At 39.7% G+C, this 14,130-nt stretch overlaps 1 protein-coding gene across 5 annotated transcripts in view; it reads right to left on the bottom strand.

Annotated features, from left to right (window-relative positions):
• KIF13A (kinesin family member 13A) overlaps nt 1–14,130 on the bottom strand; it is a 200,521-nt gene that overhangs the window by 74,160 nt on the left and 112,231 nt on the right. For all 5 annotated transcript variants that reach the window (XM_038389681.2, XM_043508323.1, XM_038389682.2 and 2 more), the window contains exons 5-9: nt 10,805–10,897; nt 9,949–10,129; nt 6,268–6,355; nt 4,726–4,860; nt 3,367–3,479 (exon numbers count right to left, since the gene is read on the bottom strand). In XM_038389681.2, the coding sequence (XP_038245609.1) occupies nt 3,367–3,479; nt 4,726–4,860; nt 6,268–6,355; nt 9,949–10,129; nt 10,805–10,897 (610 nt within the window). The remainder of the gene's footprint in view (nt 1–3,366; nt 3,480–4,725; nt 4,861–6,267; nt 6,356–9,948; nt 10,130–10,804; nt 10,898–14,130) is intronic.

Below are 14,130 nucleotides of genomic sequence, written 5' to 3'. Positions count from 1 at the left end.
ATGTGATATGGCTGTGAAAAAAGCTAATGCAGTTTTGGGATGCATCAGGAGAGGCATTTCCAGTAGGGATAAGGAGGTTTTAGTACCATTATACAAGGCACTGGTGAGACCTCACCTAGCATACTGTGTGCAGTTCTGGTCTCCCATGTTTAAAAAGGATGAATTCAAACTGGAGCAGGTACAGAGAAGGGCTACTAGGATGATCTGAGGAATGGAAAACTTGTCTTATGAAAGGAGACTTAAGGAGCTTGGCTTGTTTAGCCTAACTAAAAGAAGGTTGAGGGGAGATATGATTGCTCTCTAAATATATCGGAGGGATAAATACAGGAGAGGGAGAGGAATTATTTAAGCTCAGCACCAACGTGGACACAAGAACAAATGGGTATAAACTGGCCACCAGGAAGTTTAGACTTGAAATTAGATGAAGGTTTCTAACCATCAGAGGAGTGAAGTTTTGGAATAGCCTTCCAAGAGAAGCAGTGGGGGCAAAAGATCTATCTGGCTTTAAGATTCTACTCGATAAGTTTATGGAGGAGATGGTATGATGGGATAAGGTGATTTTTGGTAATTAATTGATCTTTAAATATTCAGGGTAAATAGGCCTAATACCCTGAGATGGGATATTAGATGGATGGGATCTGAGTTACCCAGGAAAGAATTTTCTGTAGTATCTGGCTGGTGAATCTTGCCCATATGCTCAGGGTTTAGCTGATTGCCATATTTGGGGTCGGGAAGGAATTTTCCTCCAGGGCAGACTGGAAGAGGCCCTGGAATTTTTTCGCCTTCCTCTGTAGCATGGGGCACGGGTCACTTGAGGGAGGATTCTCTGCTCCTTGAAGTCTTTAAACCACGATTTGAGGACTTCAATAGCTCAGACATAGTTGAGGTTTTTCGTAGGAGTGGGTGGGTGAGATTCTGTGGCCTGAGTTGTGCAGGAGGTTGGACTAGATGATCAGAATGGTCCCTTCTGACCTTAGTATCTATGAATCTATGACTTACATAGTGCAAGTTATTTCTGGAGCTGACTGGGATGGAGCAAACTATCCTTTCCCTCCAAAGCATTCCCAAGTGGAGTGCCTGAGGTAGGATGAGCTGTGGGGGAGAGAAGGGGAGTATATAACTGGAGAAGTCTATTTCATCCACAGTGTTTGCTTTTATGAAGAAACTGAACTTCCAAGCAAATCTGCAGAAACTGGTTAAATGCCACGGAAGTCATCCTGCAAAATTTGTGGTTTATATGGTTGTACTGTAGGGTTTGCCAGCCCTGTAAATGCATGAGTCAGACTGCTTTGCCTTCCTTTATTTTTCACATTCTCATCCAAAGCAGTTACATATAGCAATCAATATGGATTATATTCTAATGGATTTTGCCATTTCAAGCAATTATAGCCACTCTGCTTTTGACTTCCTGATAAAAAAACCTGGGATACGTTACAAGTCAGTCAAATTCACTGTCCACAATGTTATAAAATATGTTGATCATCATAAAATGGTGTGTTGCTAAAATTTTCAGTGCCACTTTGGAAATCTCAACTCTTGTCTCTGCCCCTGAGAGCTCAGTATCTACTTCAGAGATATACTATTCTGAGTGACAATACAAAGTATGTGTGATATACATTATTCACATATTTTAATGGGAGTTGTTCTGTGAAAAGCAGATCTAGTAGCACAACTTCTAGAAACAAACGTTAATTATTGGTTGCAATGCACTTTCAGAACGAGGGGGAAAAATCTACCTCTCTCAAAATAAAAATACCTTTTTTCCCCAAGTGCAAATCAAATATGAGTTCTGTGGCTGCTTGTAAGTGAAAGAGATAGACAATTCTACAAGGTGTGGGAAAAGAGAGGTAAAGGACACCACAGAACAGCACTGAGGGAATTCTCTTCAGCATTCAAGCATCAAGTGGAGTTCCAAATGGAGAGCAGTGAATAAATGGATAAAGGGGATATAGATTTATACCATGCAAGAACTTAACTTGGGGTAAATGTACCTATAGAAATGAATGAAGATGGATTTTTTTTCTATTCTCTTTTTAGAAATGTTTCAAAGTAAAATTTAGTACTCATGAAAGATCTGAACTATCTGTATCTGAAGATATCTATCCACAGAAAAGATACAGCATGGACGGAGCAAGATTCCAATGCTGCCACCACAATAAAGGATGTAAAGCCCGATGTCAAGGGATCAGGTTATAGGAAAAAGTGAGGAGAGTTCACTCTCAATACCCATTCAGTTCTTGGTATATATGCCGACACTGCCAGCATGAATGGCAGTTAGCGTCTGTTATGGCAACGGTCTTGTGATGTGACACTTTTCCACGAGGAGTTAGACTGAGACAACCAACTCATTTCCCATAGGCCTGTACCAACCATGAGATTCCGAGTGACCAGAAACTAAAACTAACTGCTGGATTTGAATCAGTGACCTTGAGGGTTAAGACTCCACACACCACACTACCAACCTAAAGCCAACCAGTTTCCCATCACATGTAGTGATTCTTAACCCTACTGTGCCAATCATGTAAACTTTTTAACATGACACAATGATGCAAAGTAGATTGGTGTTTACAGAAGAATCTCTGGACCAGTCCAGCTTCTAAAAGAAGTTAGGTTTTTAATATTCTAGTATAAATGTTGTTGAAATATACCTCTGCTGTCCTGCTCACCTTACAGAGAACCAAAAAAGTTTTATGGAAACTTTTAAAATTGGTAATTGAAAAAAGTGCTAGGTTTGGATGCTTCATTTTATCTCATTTTTCCCCAAGGAAATTAGTATAATTTAAGACAATGGTGATATCATGCTAAGTATCTGTTCTGTGGAATAACACAGTACTTATGGTAGCAAAATGCCCTATAAATTGTCACTGCTTGAGCTACAGATGCCCCTAGGCAGCCTTAAACTTGTGCACCTTCATTGTGACCTATTTTTCTTAAACTGTGAATTATACTCTTACATATTTTTAGCATATGTTGGAGCAAAGCCATTCAGTTTTCACCTAATTTTTTATGGTTTGTATTCTTCCTTTTATGGCTTACACTCTTTCAATGATGAGATTGCTACATGTGTCTGAGAAAAGGGTGTGTAAATGAATCACAAAGGTATATTCTTTAAAGAGTGCTGTTGTCACTTTTTCCAAACAAGCAGCACAAAGATCTCATCTGAATCATGTATGAATCAGGTTGCCTGAGTCAATGTATAAGGTGGTGTTCAGCACATAGTTGCTGAAAAAACGTAATTAAATTGCTTGTTGACCAGAAGCATCACTTGAAATGATTTATGACAAGTGATTCCAGGCAGGCAAGCAGGCAGTAAACACTAACCTTGGAAGATTCATTTTTATACTTCATATTTGCCAATGTCCTTACTTGTTTATGTTGCTGCCTTCTTTCAGACGTTCTCCTGCAGCTCCTGTTTTAGACACTCTCTCACTACCAGCCAAATCCACCAGGCTGACCTTACTGACCTTCTCTCCAGAATTCTAGAAGAATGAAACATAGGAGACAAATAGCAAGAAATGTGAATACAAAATGCTAAAGAACCAGATATACTTGCAGTACTTAAATCCTGCTGTTTTATGAGCAGTGCATTATGAACAGTGACAAATCAGAGGTGTAAGAGAGCCTGAAGAAAAAGGAATTCCCATAAGACTTTTTAATTTTTTTAAACAGTTACTCTCATATCACTTTATCCCTAAGGGTTGCACCACTTATGAAATAGCATTAACTATGGTGTAAGTTCAATAACTTTACTGGCATGGTAAGCTATTAAAGTGTTGCCAATGCTAACACAGCAAAAATCATCTGTCTAGGACAGGTTTTACAGTAGTCAGTCTTAAACAGCATGCTCATCTCTCATTTGGCAACTGGCTGCTTCCATAGTTTTTCTTGTACATTTAATTTCAATCTGAATCATCCTCTCTACTAGATGAGCTAAGGGAATCATAAAAATGTTTAAATTTAACTCAAAAAATTATTTGAGGCTGGATTCCCTTTTAGATACCAATGGAAAATAGTTCAAGTTACAATAAAGACAGGATATGTTTACACTGCAATCAGGGTGTGTAGTTAACACTAGCTTGGGTTCGCCTACACATACTGCAATCTAGCTACTGTGGGTACAATTAGCTTGTGCTTCAGTGATGGCTGTACAAGGCAGCCCAGGAAGCTGGGAACTTATTTGGGTGGCTACCCTGGGCCTAAAGCTGTAGCTTCACGGCTATTGGTAACCAGTGCTAGCTTGAGTAAAGCTAGCTCAGATATAGCTACACATGCTGCAATCACACTTCCAACTGCAGTATACTCATACTCTTAAAGACAAAAGAAAAGCCAAACCAAGAGAATATTCATGTGTTCTACCTTCCCACACAACTAATAACCACTAATGGGATCAAAGGAAAGGGTAATGCAATATCATACAGGAAACTGAGTCCCCAGGTGACATTATAACTCTTAAGGCAGAGGTGAAAAACTCTACCCCTTAGGAGTCAAGGCAGCTTAAGTTTTAAAATGGTAGGCCATTTGGTCTCCTAATCCCAGATTAAGCAGTGCGACTTATAGATGTATAACTGTGTGCATCCTGACAGTGGACTTCAATTGTGTTCTCCAAGTTTCCTTTAAATTTATCACCCCTGAAATGTAAATCCTGGACGCTGAGTGGCTGAAAGGAGAAAAATGGCAGCAAGTGCCTCTTATTTCAAACAAGGACCACCACAAACACACACTTACACCAGACTGCAGGTCATAAAGTGTCTGAGTTACTACAATATTGAATACAGCATGAGAGCGGCTGCTTTCCTCATTCATGTTGGTTGCAGCAACCGTTCGAGATTTGTTTCCCTCCGACATCAGGGACTCAATATCCTAGAGCATAACATATAGTAAAAAGAGATGTTAAGATAAAAGTGGGCGAAACTGTTCTTCCCACTAAACAAAATTCTTATTACCATAGAAAAGATGAGGACCTTCTCCATACATTTTCAGATGTACAGAGTAAAAGGGTGCATAATTTGATAGGCTGCAGTTATTCACACCCCTTAAATTTCTAAGTGCTGTACTTAAACACAATTCTGACACACAAGCTACAATCTCTACTCATCTGTAGCTGAGAACATGCTGACAACATCCACATTACAAGTCATATATTTGTTTAATGCCAGTAATTAGGCCAATAGAAAACCATTTAAACAGATGAACACAACGTGTTTGTTCAGTGAGCTGCACTAATACGATCTTTACTTAATTGGCTCAAAGGGTTACCTCACTTAGAGACTGTACCTTTCTACATGTAAAAAACCAAAGGCAATTATGTTGAGTTTGATACATGTGCTTGCTAACTCTCCTGAGCAAATGTGCATTAAAAAAAAAGTTGTGAAAATTCACACTAGCAAAATGTTCTTTTAAAGATCAGGGGTAGGAGAGGATTGACTGCATTTGGTTTTCCCTTAGCTAACACAATTCATAAAAGTTGGAACCAGAGAAACTGCAATCTGTCAATGACCGAAAGAAACTGCTTCTTTCATTTACTTGAGTTTTAATATTATATTCAACCCATAATATCTAAGTGAACTAGAAGGTAGTTTTCATGCTTACGTCGTGCACATTTGCCTCAGAAGTATACAAGTCTTTGAAAAGAGTAGTCTTTCCTCCTCTAGTAGTACATGAAAAATATTAGTGAAGATTTTCTGCCATTTTTAAAAAATACTTAAATGGGTTTTTCCATCCAACTTCCTTTATAAAGAAAGCTCCATGCAGTGTGTAAAGCACTTAGTTAAATATTACCTTTTATTGTCTTTTATAAACCCTAGAAACATATTTTCAAAGGAGTCAGAGTGACTCAAGTGGGCCCTTCTGCAGCTATGATAAACTCTGATACAACTAATAAGCATAATACAAGAAGACTGTAACCAATGGGTAGAAAAGAATCAAAATAATAAAGAAATATTGGCAAACTTAACACACAGGCTACATATACACTGTAATTTCCAAAAACAAAGAGCCCGATACTGCTGCCACTAAAGTCAACAAGAATTTTTCCATTGATTTCCATAGAAAAAAAGATCAGGCCAAAAGCTTTTAATTGAAATAAATAGTTCTGAGTCTTCAGGCAGACATCTTTGTGACGGTCAATAATGAAGTTAAATATTAGAACATATAAATCACCTCAAAGAACCAAAACATCTGAGTAGATACTGGTTTACATAGTACAAAATTCCTATCACCCTGTTTACAGAAATGTTATTTAGTTATTTGTCATCAGTTTATATTTACCTCAAAGTTAGTAACAGCCAGCTGAGACAAGCCATCTACATATGGCCCCAATACTTTGTGCTCTCGAACCTTAAGGGACTGCCGGCTCCTTAGGAACAAAGCAGGGTGTTATTCAAAACCTTCCCATAGCAATTTATTATGAACTGTACTAGTTAAAAAAGAAATCCATGAAAGCAATTGTTTGAATTGCCAATAAGCTATAGAACTTAGAGATCCATTTTTAAAATTCTGGCTGTTTTTTTAAAATGATTAAAGTAATAGCAAAACCACCCTCTAGATAAACTCTGGATTTGTTTTGATCTTATTTCTATTGTTAATCTACCTCCCAGATTTTAATCATTATAATCTCAATTTTTTTTAATGCACACACTTGTTGTGGGGAGGAGGGGCGGTTTAGAACAGACCCTGAAATGCTTCATGTTATTTTTTTCTATAGACAAAAATGGAAAACAAACAAAAATCCAGGATGTGATAGAGCAAATCAAGGAAGACTCAAACCTTTATATTTTTTCACATTTTATCCAAAAGTACCAGTCTAATCTTTAAATTGTATCTGTTAGTTGACATATACAATTCTGTATATATATTTGGCACATATTCATAGTCAGTGATTTAAAAAACAAACAAAGAAACAAAAACAAAACAGAAACCTAGCCAGAGACCTAAACCCACCTGCCGGGGCAAATACAAAGTATAAGTGATGGCAGGTGGCTCTCAGTGAAGGCCGGGGACAATGCTTATTGAGAAACTCAGCCCCTATCAGTGGCTGCTGGGATGGGGGAGGGTTCTAGGATTTATCACCCAATAAATACAATTAAGTCAGCCACTACATATTTAGGGTTTGTCTACACTTAAAAGGCTATAGTGGCACAGTTGCACTGCTATAGTGCTTCAGTGTAGGCATACCTACATCTATAGGAGGGATTCTCCCATGGGCGTAGGTAATCTACCTCCCCAAGAGGCAGTAGCTTGGTCGACAGAAGAATTCTTCCATTGATCTAGTGCTTTCTACACAGGGATTTAGTCCAGTTTAACTACATCGATCAGGAGTGTGGATTTTTCACACCCCTGACTGATGTAGTTAACCTGACCTAATTTTCTGCTGTAGATCAAGCCTTAGGCATTACAAACCTTCTTTCAAGACTCCCTCCTGTATATCAGTCTCATTGTGACTACCAGGAGAAGGTATCTTCCAACTCCAGAATTCCCTCACTAATTCTCCAGCTGCTTCTGGTGTTCCAGTCCTCTTCCCCTGTGAATACCTGTAGAACTTGCCTCATAGCTTTCACAAACAGAGTGAAAGTGACATGATTTCTCATTTCACTGCTATACAGGATTTTCAATAGAAGAAATTGACCAGAGTCAGTTACAGAGGGAATGGAGGTTGGTTGTAACTGAAATGTGCCGTAACTCTGAACTAGACATTATAGATGTCAGCTACGGGGGGACTGAGACTGCAGCTGGAGGGTGGGGGGCTCAGGGTTTCTGCTCTGCAGGAGCACTAGGACTCGGGACTTTAGACCTGGGGGGGTACCAGGGCTCAGGGCTTCAGCCCCGTGGCTCCGCTCCCGGTTTCAGCCTGCAGAGGGCACCATGGCTCAGGGCTTCAGCCTTGCAGCGCCGATCCTGGCTTCTGCCCAGTGGGGGGCTCCAGGACTCCCCACAGTTCCACTCCCAGTTTCAGCTGGTGGGGGTGGGGGAGGGCACGGGGGCTCAAGGCTTTAGCTATGGGGAGAGTGCTTAGGCTGAAACAGGTTCTCCCCTCGTAGCTAAAGCCCCAAGCCTTGGCACCCTCTGCAGGGATGAAGCCCCGAGCTCCAGTGCCCCCCATGGGGCCAAAGCCCTAAGCCCTGACTCCCCTCATACTGTGGCAATGCCCCATCCCCCACCCCTGTGGCTAAGCCCTAAGCCCCAGGGCTAAAGCCCCAAAGCAGTACAATATTTGCTGGATTGGAGGGGGGTCTCTGCTGCTGCCTAATTGATTACTTCCAGTTCCACATGGTGTCCAGTTGACCAATAAGTCCGTAACTCTGGGTGTTTATATCTTTGAGGTTCTACTATACTTTCATTCTGATGCACTATGAGCATTAAACAGGACACTTAAGCTATCTGCATACTCAGAAGTCAGCACAGCATTGGTTTACATTTACAAGGTTATTTTTGGAACCATAAGAGACAGAAATTGATGGTTTAGGTCTCCTCTACTTGCCAGAGAAAGCTTCATATTTGACGTTGGAGAGTATGACTGGATTTTTCATTTGTTGTCCATATCTAATCCTACACAAATGAAGGATAATGCTCTGAACAAAGTGTCTCTATTTTGTTTTTTAATTTTCTCATAAGTATTCACTCTTTTAAATCCAGCGAACTAGGAGAGAAAGATTCAAGGATCATCACTGAAATCTAGTTATAGGGAATGGCTGGATAGACATGTAATATGTAACACATAATAAGTGCTTATATTAGTTTATGTCCGATTTTTAGTTTTATTTTGTTTTGAGGGAGTACAGTGGGAAGGGAGACAAAAGTAATCTAACGGGTTTTTGGCCTAACCCGACATTCCTATCACAATCAGAACTCCTAATAAAATAATAATAATAATATAATAATTAGGAGTGTGTAATGAAGGATGAAAGATTGGGCCGTCTTTTCCTGTGTAAGGCTTCCACAAGCACTGCAAGCTGCTAAGAGAAACTGTGAGTCAAATCTTTCTATAAAATAATGACATATGTTAGCTAGTATATCAGGAATTGCCATACATCACACAGCCACAAATAAGGAAGAATTAAGTTGCCCTAATTTATTGATTAATTTGATATTCTTTTTTAGTTTTCTGTATTTCCCCCACCCCTACAATCATATATTTACTCTGGTTAAGTGTTCTTGGTCCTTTAAAATTAATCTACATTTCCTAAAAAGAAAATACTTCTCTATAAAAACATTTATCTTACAAAATATACAAAATCTGAGAATGCTGCTGGTATTCAAGGTTACACTTCTGCAACTATGGTAATAAATATTCTTACATCAAATACATTCATCCCTTCTTCCCCATGTAAAAGGGAAGCATTCTTTTCCTGTCCTAAACTGATGTATATAGAGATATTGCGTGTTGTTCAACAGCTATACTAAGCTGAACCAAAAGTGACCGCATTTCTTCAGTTAAGTGACTAGTTAAAAGGTGCTATTTTAAGCATCTATTCAAATAGATACAAGTAAGGTTATGTCTACACTTAAAAAAATACAGCAGCACAGCTGCAGCATTTCTGTGTAGATATTACCTATGGCAACAGGAGGGTTCTCCCATTGGCATAAGTAATCCACCTCCCCAAGAGGCGATAGCTAGGTCAGCAGAAGAAATCTTCCGCCAACCTAGCACTGTCCTCACAGGGAGTTACGGTCGACATAACTACATTGCTCAGGGATGTAAAAAATCCACACTCTTGATTGGATTAGTTATGCCGACCTAATTTTCTAATATAGACCAACCCTAAATCAACAACATCATGTTCATGCTTTACAAACTTGGTATTATTTGAGAACTGTTCACTTTAACTTTTTGGGCATGTGATCCTTTCTGAACAAGTTTTATACATATACAAGTTCACAAAAGCTTCACAAACCCTTCCAAAGTGGGTAGTTCTATGTTGCAGTTTCAAGTAATATAAAAAAACTACTCACCCTTTAGGATCTAACAGATCTCTGACCTTCTCATTATAGATTTCCATATAGGACACTTCCACTTTAAAGGTCTGAGATTCATTTTCTTCTACAGAGATTCTCTGAAATAAAGCACAGCAGAGCCGTGGGATCAGGCCGAGCTGCTCTGCATTGCCCATCATTGAGAAGGATTTTCCTGAACCTAGAGAAAAGCAAAGGGGAAGAGAAATGGAATATTTTAAAGCACCCTGCAATTTCTCAAATAGTCACTAAATTATTCACACAATGTATGTTTTCCTCTCCCTTTTATTCTTCAAGAAGCACCTAAGACAACAAAGTGACTTGGAGGACACCAAGCAGTCAGCAAATTCATCTGAGTACTAAAGAAAAGAAATAGGTAAATCAATACAGGATTCTTTCACAACACCTCTACCACAACTGCTATTTATTAGCAACCCTTGTTGTCAGTCTCACCTAACACGCACAAAAAAATGAATGGGCACAGGATATGAATTTTCCATTCAATCCTAGACGGTGGCTCCTGCAGGTAGAAACTAAACATATGTTTACAACTGTGTAAGGAATATTGCACTGCCACCAGCCTTGCTGAACCCATTCTTTGTTTAAATAGAGGACGAGTTCAATCTCCAGAGCTGTCAATCAAGTACTTAATTAAAAATAAAACAGAAAATATAATACTGTAGTAATACAATGGTGTCTGAAGGATTTTTTATTTTCACTGTTTTCCCACAAAATTTGTAGAGTCTCTTCTTTTAGTTCTATTTTTGTTTGTTCCCCCCAACCCCCCCCCCCCCCCCACACACACACAAAGAAGCCTTCTCCACCTTTTCCTCAGATCAACAGAAGACCCTCTCACCTGTCTGTCCATAGGCAAAAATACAAGCATTATATCCCTGAAAGGCCTTTTCAAGAATTCCTTCTCCAAGGCACTTAAACACCATTTCTTGACCTAAAACAAACAAAACCGAAACAGCAAATCACAAAGAAACATCACAGTTTATTTAAAATAAAGGAGCAAGATTCTTAAACCTTGAGTAAATTGTGATTTTACTGACATGGAAATCTAAAAGGAAATTTTTGTTCTTCTGAGTGCATTGCTAAGGAAGAAAAACATTGTTAATATACAAAAATCAAAATGGCCAAGATTTGAAGCCTGGTTGCCTAAAACTGGCACTGCAAGCTATATTTAAGTATTTAAAAAAAGTTGCCCAGTTTTCATAGGTGCTGAGCACTTCACATTTACTTCAGTGATAACTATACCACCTCTGAAAATCAAGCAACTAAAATTAGGTGCCTAGAAAAGAATATAGGTGGCTAAACTTTAAGGCAACCAAGTGTGAAAATTTTAGCCAGGATGCATTCTTGAATTACAAAAATACATGTGGAGTGTAGTAGAAAAATTGCTAATTACTGCAACATCACTATTATAATGTGTTAATCTCCCAGTTTAAAGAACACTTACTAGAGATTGTCCCAGCTATTCACTCTTGTGATCTGGTTCTCAAGTTTCAATAAAAGCCAGTTATTTTTCTTCCCATGTCAAGGTGACACCTTGACCAAAATGGAAGAATTGAGATTCTGTCTAGGGATGATAAGTATATTATTGGGTTGAATGGCTTATTTTAGCATACACTCCAGACTATCTTTTTTTTTTTCCTGGTAAGTACATTATTAGTTTGAAAATCTAGATACAGAGACCCCATATGAAATCCTCTGTTGTGTGTAACAGTCACAGAAGATTTTAACTATGCTTTTAAGCTCTATGAGCCAAGATATGAACAATGCATATCACCCAAAAGTTCAGACTCTGTGCACCACCAACAGGGCAAGTATGTTGTGTATTTTGAGCTCTGCTCCAGGAAGTGTGCCATCTACATCGGCTCCCAAAATAAGCAGTGCTGAGTTAAGGGTGGGATTTGTACCTAGTTTGGGGGGAGAGGGTATTTTTAACCTTTTACATATTGAATAGTGATTTTGTAGAATATTTGATGTTTATTGCTGCTTATCTCTTATTTAAGTCTGAGCTGTTAAAACACTGAAGTGCAACTAGCCAAACTTTTCCTTGGCTTAGCACAGGGGTGGGCAAACTTTTTGGCCCAAGGGCCACATCAGGGTGTGAAACTGTATGGAGGGTCAGGTAGGGAAGGCTGTGTCCACCAAACAGCCTGGCCCCCGCCTCCTATCCGCCCCCTCCCACTTCCTGTCCCCTGACTGCCCCCCTCAGAACCACCGACCCATCTAACCCCTCCCCAAGCTCCTTGTCCCCTGACCTCCCCCTCCCAGGACCCTCCACCCCAAATCGTCTTCCCCCCCCGGGATTCCACCCCCTATTCAACCCCCTGCTCCCTGTCCCCTGACTGCCCTCTGGCCCCTATCCACCCCCTCGCCTCTTGACAGGCCCCACGGGACTCCCATCCAATCCCCCGTTCCCCATCCCCAACCGTCCCAGAACCTCCGCCCCATCCAAACGCTCCCTGTCCCCTAAAACTGCCCCCTGCAACCCCTACCCAACCCCTCCACTGCCGCGTGCGCTGCCACTGCCCCCTTACCATGCCGCTCAGAGTGGCAGGAGCTTGCTGCATGCGCGGTGGCATAACTACGGGGGAGGGGGGAACAGTATGGGACGGGGTGGGGGCTAGCCTCCCCAGCCAAGAGCTCAAGGGTTGGGCAGGATGGTCCCATGGGCTGTAGTTTGCCCACCTCTGGCTTAGTGGATATGCTGATGAGTTTAACTGCTCTCAGATAAGGCGTATTTTGAGAGATCAAAAGCATTATATACACACACAAATGACAATATTTGACTAAACAAAATATTGAATTCATGTGTGTATATAAATAAAAATCAATTTTGATCCCATAAAACATTCTTGATCTGAGAGCAGTTAAATTCATCAGCATATTAGCTAAGCCAAGGAAAAGTCTGGTTAGTTGCACTTTGAAGTATTTCAACAACTCAGTCTTAAATGAGATAAGCAGCAATGACCATCAAATAGTCTACAAATCACTATGCAGTGTGTAAAAGATTAAAAACAAACCTCCCACCCTTAACTCGACACTGCTTATACAGAGGGAGAGAAAAAGAAGAGAACCACGTTTGCTTTCCAGCATTGGATTGAATTTCCTCAAGATAAAAAATATAAGTTTCAAATGATACAAGGTGATGACTATATGGCATACAATATACATCTCCATAACTGATAAGCAGACTCTTTTGTGAATTTCTTGCCTCTTGTATGCCAAATGATGCAAGGATGTAGACAACTGCTGCAATCTAGAATATGGCATTTTTGAAATTTCCACAGATACATCAGCATTCTGTTACCTCAATTCATTATATAAAAGATTTTCACTCATTTAGAATATATTGGATGATACACATTATCCAGTCGTAACTATTCTGTACAACTTGAAATTAGTCTGGTTTACAGGCACTTCATTACCCATCAGCAGCTTAAAAGAATCAGCAACTTCCTTTATTACAGTGTGAGATTTCTGTGCCACAAATCTGTCAGATAATTAAAAATTCTAGTCACATGATGCCTTAGAAACAGTTCTTCTGAAATATGCGCTTTCTTTCTTCCCATATTTTTACTGCTAGTGAAATGCAGATGAAAACAGGATCTTTGTGGCTTAAGCGTTTGTTTCCTCCTGCAGTTTACTTTTCGATTGAAGTCATAACCCTCCATAATATTGCAACCATCTCCACAGTAAGTAATTAGGATGTCTTTCTTAGATGCTATGGTGATAAGCACTATAGAAAACACTAAAACAGACAGTTATCATGGATATTTGGGTGAAGAATATGCAGCACCAATTAGAGGATCTAACAATGCACAGTGCACCAACTTGCTTCTTCAGCCAACTCCTGATGGCACATTCTGGAGTTATCAAAGCATTCATTTTACAGGAAGCCACTTGCTTTTCTCCTAGATAAGAGTGCAAAGTGAAATGGTGATTGAGATTGATTATGTATATTTCAAAGAGGGTAAAATTAAAATTCAGTAGAGAGCTTGTGGGGGAAAGAAAACAGGAAATATCCAAAAAATTCTATTTCAGTACGGAAGACTCATTGCACCCACTCCAGACCAGTAATAAAAGAGGAGGATCTCCAGCCAGTCCCAAAAGAGAAGATGGAAATAAAGTAGTATAAAATGGAGTATGTGTGTGATGGACATAATCTGG

Source organism: Dermochelys coriacea, chromosome 2, assembly GCF_009764565.3.
Source record: "Dermochelys coriacea isolate rDerCor1 chromosome 2, rDerCor1.pri.v4, whole genome shotgun sequence".
Lineage (NCBI taxonomy): Eukaryota > Metazoa > Chordata > Testudines > Dermochelyidae > Dermochelys > Dermochelys coriacea.
The sequence above is the reverse complement of the archived record's forward strand: the minus strand, read 5'-3'. Positions and strand labels throughout refer to the sequence as shown.